The sequence below is a fragment of the Mandrillus leucophaeus genome, unplaced genomic scaffold, assembly GCF_000951045.1.
Source record: "Mandrillus leucophaeus isolate KB7577 unplaced genomic scaffold, Mleu.le_1.0 Scaffold55, whole genome shotgun sequence".
Lineage (NCBI taxonomy): Eukaryota > Metazoa > Chordata > Mammalia > Primates > Cercopithecidae > Mandrillus > Mandrillus leucophaeus.
The window spans coordinates 673,926-684,875 of NW_012105919.1; the positions used below are offsets into that span (position 1 = coordinate 673,926).

At 46.0% G+C, this 10,950-nt stretch overlaps 1 protein-coding gene across 1 annotated transcript in view; it reads right to left on the reverse strand.

Annotated features, from left to right (window-relative positions):
* Nucleotides 1-10,068, reverse strand: part of LOC105552301 (P2X purinoceptor 7-like) — a 37,250-nt gene extending 27,182 nt beyond the window's left edge. Inside the window, exon 1 of the mRNA XM_011997930.1 lies at nt 10,014-10,068. Within this exon, the coding sequence (XP_011853320.1) occupies nt 10,014-10,068 (55 nt within the window). The remainder of the gene's footprint in view (nt 1-10,013) is intronic.
* Nucleotides 10,069-10,950: the final 882 nt, after the last annotated feature.

Consider the following 10,950-nt stretch of genomic DNA (forward strand, 5'->3'; position numbering starts at 1 on the left):
GCGTGATCTCGGCTTACTGCAACCTCTGCCTCCCGGGTTCAAGTGATTCTCCTGCCTCAGTCTCCCAAGTAGCTGGGACTACAGGTGCGCACCTCCACACCTAGCTAATTTCTGTATTTTTAGTAGAGACGGAGTTTCACCATGTTGGCCAGGATGGTCTCAATCTCTTGACCTCATGATTTGCCTGCCTTGGTCTCCCAAAGTCCTGGAATTACAGGTGGGAGCCACCGTGCCCAGCCAGGATACTTCTTTTATGACTCCATGTACAGGAAATGTCCAGAATAGGCAAATCACTTTAGTGTTGCTCTTGCTACCATTCAAAGACGTCTATTTTCTTGTCTTTGTTTGTTTGTTTGTTTGTTCGTTTGAGATGGAGTCTCACTCTGTCGCCGAGGCTCAAGTGCAGTGGCATGATCTCAGTTCACTGCCATCTCTGCCTCCTGGGTTCAAGAGATTCTCCTACCCCAGCCTCCCAAGCAGCTAGGATTACAGGCACACGCCAGCATGCCTGGCTAATTTTTGTATTTTTAGTAGAGACAAGGTTTCACCATGTTGGCCAGGCTGATCTCAAACTCCTGACCTCAAACAATCCGCCCATCTCGGCCTACCGAAGTGCTGGGATTACAGGTGTGAGCCACTGCGCCTGGCCTGTTTGTCTTTCTGCTGAACTCTTGCACTGATCCCTCATGCTCTCCCCTCTCTACTCCTTCAGCCCTTGTCTGCTATTTCACTATTGCCACCTCCACCACTCCATGGATTCTGTTCTCAATGAGGTTACCAAGGACTTCTCAGTAGCCAGACTTCGCGAATATATTTTATTCCTTATTTTACTTGATCTCTTGGATGCATTCAACACCACTGACCACTTTCTACTTCTTGGAGCAGTTTTTTCCCTTGGTTTCCATGACTCTCCTGGGTCCCATGTTCTCCTGGTTTCTCATTTGTACCTCTATGACTCTTTATCTTATCTTTCTCTTTAAAAAAAAAAATTTAACTTATTTATTTTAGAGACTGGGTCTTGCTCTGTCACCCAGGCCAGAGTGCAGTGGCGTGATCATAGCTCACTGCCACCTCAAACTTCTGGGCTCCAGTGATCCTCCTGCCACAGCCTCCTGAGTAGCTGGGACCACAGGTGCATGCCACCAAGCCTGGCTATTTTTTTTTTTTAATTTTGTAGAGATAGGGTCTTGCTGTGTTACCCAGGCTGGACTCAAACTCCTGGCCTCAAGTGATCCTCCTGCCTCAGCCTCCCAAAGTACTGGGATTACAGGCATAAGCCACTGCATCCGACCTTTGTCTTAACTTTCTCTGGCTCTCTTCTCCCTGTAAGTATCAGTTCCAACAAATTGTCTCTCAGCACTTTTTATGTTCCTATCAGGACAGGACAGGTTATGCTGAAATAAGAAAGCACTCTCAGAGTCTCATGGCTTATAACAGTGATGATTTAATTCTCACCCACACTGCATGTCCATCATGGGTCTCCCAGAAGGCTCTGCTCTCTTTAGTCACTCAGAGATCAAGGCTAATGGAACAGCCACTGTCTTGAACTCTTTAATGAGTTCTACTAAAAATACAAAATTTAGCCAGACGTGGTGTCAGGCACCTGTAATCCCAGCTACTCGGGAGGCTGAGGGAAGAGAATTACAGTCTCACAGCAGCAATTAAATGTTCTGACCTTGTGATGGAAAGAATATAAAGTTACCGGAAAAAAAAAAAAAAAAAAAGCTCTGACCTAGAAATGTACTCACTTCTCTACTCATTACTCATTGGTCAAAACTAATCGCTTAGTCCTACCCAACCACTAAGGAATCAGGAAATGCAATTCCTGCATATATCCCCCATGTATCCAGAAACTGCAGAAGCAGAAATATTTGGTGAACAGCACTAATGACTATTGCATCTTCTCCCTGGGAAATTTCATCCGCACACATTGTTTTAATAATAATCAAATGCTAAATGCAAAGCAGGTGGGAGGAGGGAGTATATATGTATATTATATGTTTAATTATGCATGGAATATAACTGGAGACAGGATCTACTACATAATTTGTAAGGCCCAGTGCAAAATGAAAATGTGAAGTCCCTTATTAAAAAATTAAACATTTCAAAATGGTGACAGCAAAGCATTAAACGAATTCAGATCCCTTCTAAGTGTGGGTCCCCATATGACTGCACAGGTCCCATGCCCATGAAGCTAGCACATCTGGAAGGATACACAAGGTGGTCTCTGGGAAGGGAGCTGGGGGAATTAGTCGGTGTTTGACAATTTATTTATCACCCTGCTTGTATCTGAATTTTTTTTTACCATATGGGTTCATTACTTTTTTTTTGAGACAGAGTTTCACTCTTGTTGCCCAGGCTGGAGTGCCATGGCGCGATCTGGGCTCACCGAAAGCTCTGCCTCCCAGGTTCAAGCGATTCTCCTGCCTCAGTCTCCCAAGTAGCTGGGATTACGGGCATGTGCCACCACGCCCAGCTAATTTTTTGTATTTTTAGTAGAGATGGGTTTCTCCATGTTGGTCAGGCTGACCTCGAACTCCTGACCTCAGGTAAGCCACCACGCCCGGCCTGCATTCATTACTTTTTAAATCACCAAACGCTAAATCTATAACTCCAGATCATATCTGAATTCTGTGCTCCACCCCAGAATAGTCTATGAACCTATGAACCTATATATCCCACAGACACTTCGAGTCACATCTTCAAAATGAAACGCTCTCCCACAAAATAGTGCAAGTAAGGACTAATGAGAGGAGAGAGTGGAGACAGCAGGCATGGACTATTTTTTCTATAGGCTTGACTATGAGGAACAAGAGAGCTAAGAGGCCAGGTGCGGTGGCTCACGCCTGTAATCCCAGCTCTTCGGGAGGCCAAGCCGGGTGGATCACATGAGATCAGGAGTTCAAGACCAGCCTGGCCAACATGGCAAAACCCTGTCTCTACTAAAAATACAAAAATTAGCTGGGCGCGATGGCGCCTGCCTGTAATCCCAGCTACTCAGAAGGGTTAGATAGAAGAATCACTTGAACCTAGGAAAAGAAAGTTGTAGTGAGCCAAGATAGCGCCACCGCACTCCAGTGTGGGCGACAGAGTGAGACTCCATCTAAAAAAAGAAAGAAAGAGAGGTAAGAATGGTTTTCAATGGAGTCAAGGGAAAATGTTTGTGTTTTGCAAGGATGTAGAGAAGATGGAACCAACTGAGCCATTCAAAGATTATGATAGACTAAGTGGGATGTTGAGAATGGTGGTCTCTGTTTCTCTGTGGAGTAAGAAGCCACGTGTGAAGAAATGGGGATTGCGGATTGAATGGTGGATTTCTCAGTCGTGTGTGTGTATGTGTTTACAATTTACAGAAAATCAGGTGACATTCTTCAGCTGAAAAGGGAGGTTTTTCTGAAGAAACACTTATCTCACAGAACTCAAGTGCAGGAAATGTGGCCCAACCTGATGAGAACCTGTTAATAGAATCAGAAACTAAACTGTCCTAAGCTGAAGCTGCTCTTTCAATTTGAAGCTGCATGGGCCCGCCTCTGTTTGTCTCTGTGCACCGACTGTGAGTCTCTGTAAACACTGGATTCCTCTGTTTCTCCCAGGGCACGTGGTCCAACTCTGCCTTCAAGGTTAGGTGTCCGCACTTTAAGTGCAAGCCCAGATCCACTACCCAGTTCTGGAATTCAAGGGGAATGATTGGCCTAGTTATTTATCCCTGGTCCAATCAGCTATGGCTGTGGGCGGGGCCACAAGCAAACATGGCGTCAAGCGCTCACGTCCATGAGGGGAGAAGGGAGGGAAGAAGTAGAAAGGATGAAGAAAAGGAAGGAGTGAGAGAGAGAGAAAGAAGAGAGCGAGCTCTCAGAGAATAGAGGCTGGGGGACTGCTTGTTAAATAACCCAATTCCCTCAGGTGGGACAGCCCTGATGCAGGTCTAGGCAATCTCCAGAGGGCCCTAGTGGGACTGAGCCCAAATACCCACAGCCGTGACCTGCCGTTCCTTTTTTTATTCCCCCTGACCCCTGAGATGGAGTCTTGCCCTGTGGCCCAGGTTGCAGTGCAGCGGCACCATCTCGGCTCACTGCAACCTTCACCTCCTGGGTTCAAAGGATTCTCCTGCCTCAGCCTCCCCGAGTAGCTGGGATTACAGGCATGCTCCATCATGCCCACCTCATTTTTGTATTTTTAGTAAAGACAGGGTTTCACTATGTTGGCCAGGCTGGTCACGAACTCCTGACCTCAAGTGATCCAACCGCCTCAGCCTCCCAAAGGGCTGGAATTACAGGCATGAATCACCACGCCCGGCCGTGACCTGCTCTTTAGTGCTTCCTGTGTCGACTGCCTTCCCTTCCCTGCCTCCCTTCCCCATTCCTCTTCCTGGGTCACCTCCCAAACAAACTACATTCACCTGAACCTCGTCCAGCCGTATGTGCTGGTGTTAAGGAGTCTGTCTGGAATTTTCCCTGAGAGCAATAAGTGGGTTTATAAACAGGGGTGTGGCATGATCTCATTTGCAACTCAGAGCGCTCTGACTGCACCCTGGAAAATGGGCAGAAGGGGCAAGAGTGGAGCCAGGGTCCTGCCCAGGGAGAGGGTACAGTGACATGGAGGGGGGGGCTGAAGATAGCTCCCTGAAGGACACCAACATCAAGGAGACTAAGCTGAGGCACTAGGGAGGAGAGGAAAACCAGGAGACAGAGAGTACCCAGAGGCCACGGGATGAACACTTCACAAATAAGCCAGTGGCCAGGAGATATTAAGAGAGATGGTAAAGCTGTGTAATTAAAGCCAGTCTAGTAAGGGACCTGACAGATAAATTACTGGAACAGAATGGAGTCAAGTATTAAACACGAAGCTAGGTGGAGGCCATGTGTGGTGGCTCATACCTGTAATCCCAGCACTTTGGGCAGCCAAGGCAGCAGGATTGCTTGAGCCCAGAAGTTCAAAACCAGCCTGGGCAACAGAGGGAGCCCTGTCTCTATAAGATATAAAGATAAATCAGCCAGTGGTGGTGGTGCACGCCTGTGGTCCCAACCACTCGGGAGGCTGAGGTGAGAGGATCACTTGAGCCTGGAAGGTCAAGGCTGCAGTGAGCCATGTTCATGCCACTGCACTCCAGCTTGGGCAACAGAGTGAGACCCTGTATAAAAAAAAAAAAAAAAAAAAAAAAAAAAAAAAAGTAGGAACTTAGTGTGTGATAAAAGCATTTAAATCAGGGGAGAAATAAATTTCTGCAAATAGGATCTTTAAACAATTGGTTGCTCATTTAGGGGAGGTCCGAGGAGAGAGGAAAATGTACTCAAACTTTACAGATTTGAAAAGGTGTGTAACTTTTCAAAATATAAACTGATAGAAGTGTCCTGGGTAAACTGAGTCCTTTCCTTACTTTATATCAGTTGCAAAGAAACAACACCCAAATTGGAAAAAAAAAAAAAAAAAAAGGCCAGCTGGATTTATTCTCTGGCCAGAGAAGGAGAAGGAGTGGCCTCTCACTCCAGAAACACCTTCTCCTCCCCAAGCTGTGGGAAGCTGGAGAATTTTAAAGAGTTAGATATGGAGTGGAGAGGTTTAAGTTTATGCAGGGAGGAACTTTAGATGTGCAGGCACAAACCATAAACACGTCTCTTCATAAGATGCGTGTTCAGAAAATGGTAATTTTCTTCTATGGGTAGGGATTTTAGTATTATAATGATACATTAATGATCTAAAGATAAGAAAGAGTCCCTGATTCTGGTTTGCTCTGGTTTCCAGCAGGCCCTACCTTCCTCTGATAATTGATGAAACATTTTGAAGTTCCCGGGCCATCTGGAGTCCTTGTAAACTAGCACACCTAGAGGTAAAGAGACTGAAACTGTTTAAGAAATGCAATAGAGCTTTTGCAGCTATCTACCACTTAGTAAAATAATGAATATTCAGCTGTTTTGCTTTCTCAGCTATTTCTCCAGGACTGCCCCAACAAGAGTCTCCAAAAGTGAGCAAAATCAGTTACACAAAATGGGACATGCAAGTTACCATTATATTTTTGTTGCACACATTTTGCATTAAAGGTAGAAAATGCAAACAAAGATAACTGGACATCCTTTGAAATTACTCAACTGATGATGAAACCTCACTCTCCTCTTCTCTACCTGGCTGGTGTTCCATACTTCCTCCCACAGACTCTGTGAACCTGTCTGTACCAGCGGGGCTTTTCTTCTTCTTTCTTTTTACAAGGCTTTTCTTCTTCTTTTCTTCTTTTTTTCTTTCTTTTTTTTTTTTTTGAGATGGAGTCTCGCTCTGTCACCCAGCCTGGAGTGCAGTGGCACAGTCTCGGCTCACTATAAGCTCTGCCTCCTGGGTTCACGCCATTCTCCTGCCTCAGCCTCCGGAGTAGCTGGGACTATAGGCTCCTGCCACCATGCCTGGCTAATTTTTTTGTATTTTTAGCACAGAGGGGGTTTCACTGTGTTAGCCAGATGGTCTCGATCTCCTGACCTCGTGATCTGCCTGCCTCGGCCTCCCAGAGTGCTGAGATTACAGGCATGAGCCACCGTGCCTGGCCAGGGCTTTTCTTCTCTGTCAGGTGTGCAATGTTCCAGCCATGGTTCACTCTGGTTTCTTTCTTGATAACTGCCATGACTAAAACAACATGTCAAAGCAATATTATTTTCCTCTATATTTCTTCAGGGCTATTTCTCAGTGAATGTGCCTTTTAACTTTCTCTTGCTTCCTTCTCATCACCTAATTCAGAATTATTTATTTATTTATTTATTTAGAGATGGAATTTCATTCTTATTGCCCAGGCTGGAGTGCAATGTCTCAGCTCACCACAACCTCTGCCTCCTGGGTTCAAGTGATTCTCCTGCCTCAGCCTCTTGAGTAACTGGGATTATAGGAATGCGCCACCATGCCTGGTTAATTTCGTATTTTTAGTAGAGACGGGGTTTCTCCATGTTGGTCAGGCTGGTCTCGAACTCCTGACCTCAGGTGATCCGCCTGCCTCGGCCTCCCAAAGTGCTGAGATTACAGGCGTGAGCCACCGTGCCTGGCCCAGAATTCTTAAAATAAGTTAATCAAGAGTCTATTGGCTAGTGATGTCAGAGGGTTAGCAGAAACCTCTGTGCCTTGGTATCTTAAAATGTTTTTCTTTTAGTTATGCTAAACTGGTGCTGCCTAATAGGGTGGCCACTCACCCCATGTGGCTACTTCAATTTAAATTAGTTAAAATGAAATAAAATTTAAAATTGACTTCTTCAGTTGTACAAGCCGTATTTCAATAGCCACATGTAGCTAATGGCTACCATTTTGAACAGCAAAGACATACAGAACTTACCTACCATTGTAGAAAGTTCAACCAGACAGTGCTACAACATCTGTGGGATACAGGAAAAGGTGAGTTTAGTTGCAAGTAAGCAAGTAAAGTAAGGATAGTCCCAATCAGATAGATGGCATCTATTTTGTGTAAAGTCTTGTGCTCATGCCCGTAGTCCGAGCTACTTGGGAGGCGGAGGTGGGAGGATCACTTGAGGCCAGGATTTTGAGACCCGCCTGGACAACATAGCAAAATAAAAATAAAAAATATTTTCTTTTTCTTTTTTCTTTCTTTCTTTCTTTTTTTTTTTTTGAGACAGAGTTTTGCTCTTGTTGCCCAGGCTGGACTGCAGTGGTGTGATCTTGGCTTACTGCAACCTCTGCCTCCCGGGTTCAAGCAATTTTTCTGCCTCAGCTTCCCAAGAAGCTGGGATTATAGGCGTGTGCCAACATGTTCAGCTATTATTGTATTTTTAGTAGAGATGGGGTTTCACCATGTTGGCCAGGCTGGTCTCGAACTCCTGATTTCAAGTGATCCACCCGCCTCGGCCTTCCAAACTGCTGGGATTACAGGCATGAGCCAATGCGCCAGGCCTTTCTTTTTTTTCTTTTTTTTGAGATGGAGTCTTGCTCTGTCACCCAGCCTGGAGTGCAGTGGCATGATCTTGGCTCACTGCAACCTCCACCTCCTGGGTTCAAGCGATTCTTCTACCTTAGCCTCCTTGGTAGCTGGGATTACAGGCATGCACCACTACCCCCCGCTAATTTTTGTATTTTTTTTTAGTAGAGAACGGGGTTTCACCATGTTGGCCAGGTTGGTCTCGAACTATTTTTTTTTTTTTGAGACGGAGTCTAGCTCTGTCTCCTGGGCTGGAGTGCAGTGGCCGGATCTCAGCTCACTGCAAGCTCTGCCTCCTGGGTTTACGCTATTCTCCTGCCTCAGCCTCCCGAGTAGCTGGGACTATAGGTGCCCGCCACCTCGCCCGGCTAGCTTTTTTTTTATTTTTTAGTAGAGACAGGGTTTCACCATGTTAGCCAGGATAGTCTCAATCTCCTGACCTTGTGATCTGCCCGTCTCGGCCTCCCAAAGTGCTGGGATTACAGGCTTGAGCCACCACGCCCGGCCGGTCTCGAACTCTTTGACCTCATGATCCGCCCATCTTGGCCTCGCAAAATGCTGGGATTACAGGTGTGAGCCACTGTGCCTGGCCCAAAAAATATTTTCTGTGTGAAACAGGAGGCAGGGTAGTCCCAGCCACTTGGGAGGCTGAGGTGGGAGGATCACTTTGAACTCAGGAGGTCAAGACTGCAGTAAGCCATGATTGTACCACTTCACCCCAGTCTGGGCAACAGAGCAAGACCCTGACTCAAAAAAGAAGAAAGAAAAAAAAAGAGAGAGAGAGAGAGAGAGAAGGGAGGGAGGGAGGGAGGGAGGAAGGAAGGAGAAAGAGAAAGAAAGAAAAGAAAAAGAAATACGAGGCAGAGTTGCCTGATGAGAGTGAGAGGGAAGGCAGGAGGGTGGGAAGTGGGATGAGTGTTGAGAAGATTCAAAATAGTTGCTATGGTGAATGGGAGAAGAGTGCCAACAGGGAAAACAGGAATTCCCGGGTGGTGGTAAGAATTGGAGACCATGAATTTGTTACTGCCAGCAGTCTAGGTGACTGAGATTATGGAAGCGACCTGGGGCCTTCCCACCAACAGGAACCGCCTTCCACCTCCACACCCAGCAACCCACCAGGACTTGCCAAGTGGTTCACATAGTTTTAAGATATGTCATCATTGGTGTCTACTGTTTGTTATGGTGTCAACATGTGTTACTGGGACTGTAACTAGCCAGGCCCAAGATACAGGAGCAAAAGGCTGATTCTGTTGCTCTGCCCAAAGATCACCCTTTCCTGGGACTTGCATCCCCTGTCAGGCCACAACACAGGGCAGAAAGCTTTTCTTTGTCCCCTGACTCAGTTCAGCCACTGGGAATTACTTGGTTCACTCAACTTAATCTGTATATACCTACCCTACCTTCTTATAAATGCTGGATTTATTTAAACCTCAAGATCTCCCCTCTATTCCTCTCAACCCAAGTTGAATACCCATGCTATCCTTGGGAAATTCAAAAAATATCTGTTTCCTAGTCAAGATAGCTGGCCATTTTACATAACAACCCAGGTCTTCTACAACCCTAAACAAAGGCTGGAGATAGATGAGGAAAACTAAGGCTCTCCTAATGGTGGATGGTAGAGAGATGTCTGAGGTTTCTGGAGGATTGAGGACCTATTGTCTTCTCCACCAATCTAACCAGAAGAAATATAAAAACAGGACGGAAGGAAATTTACATTGATCCAGGACTGGGCTTTTGCTCTAAGTTGCAAATTATGTTATTTAGGGTACTTTTGTCTGAAAGTAGCAGAATGCCTGACTCAAGCTGGCTTAAATATGAAATAATTGATTATTTAATGTCCTAGGATATCCTGGGGGAAGATAAGCTTCAGAGTGGGTTGATTTAGTGGCTTGACAATATCGTCAAGGATCTGGATTCTTTCTGTCTTTCTGTACTGCCACCCTTGTTGTTGGGTTCATCCTCAGAAAGAAAGATAATCAATTATTTTGTCTCTTTCATGGGAAAATTTTTCCCAGAGTCCCCTTCGTCCCACCTCACTCTACCCTCTAGTGCTAGAAGTGAGTCACATGCCTGTTCCTCTCCTGACAAGAGACAGGGAATGACCATGACCCACTTGGACCAACCATCTGGGTTGGAATGGAGATTGGGGAGTCGTTCACAACGTCCATACCTGGGTATAGCAAAGATCATGGAATCTAGGCTGGATGGGAAAGGAATTGGAGGAAGGAGCGTCCTGAGAGGGGGAAAGTGGAAGGGCCAAGGGATTCTGGAGTTCAAAGAACGGCTAAGCTAGAATGATCAAAAGAACAGAGCCTGTGATCAGAGAAATGTGAGACTTTAGAGGAAGATTCGTTCTAGGAGAAACTGAGGTCCAGGACATGGTCCTGGGAGATGGTGACTAAAGCAGAGTGGAGGTGAAGGTCATTGGAATAAGAAGGGACACAAACTGAGGGGCCAGGAGTTTGACCAGGTCCTGGGTCATTAAAGTCACCAATATGGCAGTAGAAACTGGGTGAGAAGGAAAAGCCAGTTGCCAAAGCCCTCTGAGAATAAGGGTTGATTGACTGGTTGATTGATTGATGAGTAGGCATCATCAATGAGAAGGCACAGAAGGTGGTACAGCCAGATGCCAGGAGCCTCAGTGCTTACTTAAGATGGAGGACTATGGATCTAGTAATAGAGGTGTGGAGGACAGAGGACACCATGGGGTTGAGAGGAGGACCACCATCCCCTGGGAAGGGCTTCAAGGACTGTCAGGGAAGAGCCAGGGCTTACTTAGGGCAGGAAGGAGAGGGAACTGTTTGTGCAGAGGTCATGACCTTAAAAATAAAGAGCACGCCCCATTCTTCCTTTACTCCATCTCACAGGCTGGAATGAGAATCTGTGGGTGAGCCACCTTTGATCCAGAATTTGGGAACTCATACTCCCCACCTGCTAGTTGGTAATAGAAGCACGCTTGAAACAATCCTTCCCACGTGTCCATTAATCCCGAGAGCTTGTCAGTCTCAGGGGTATAGCAGACATTCTTAGTTGCCCATTCAAAATTTATT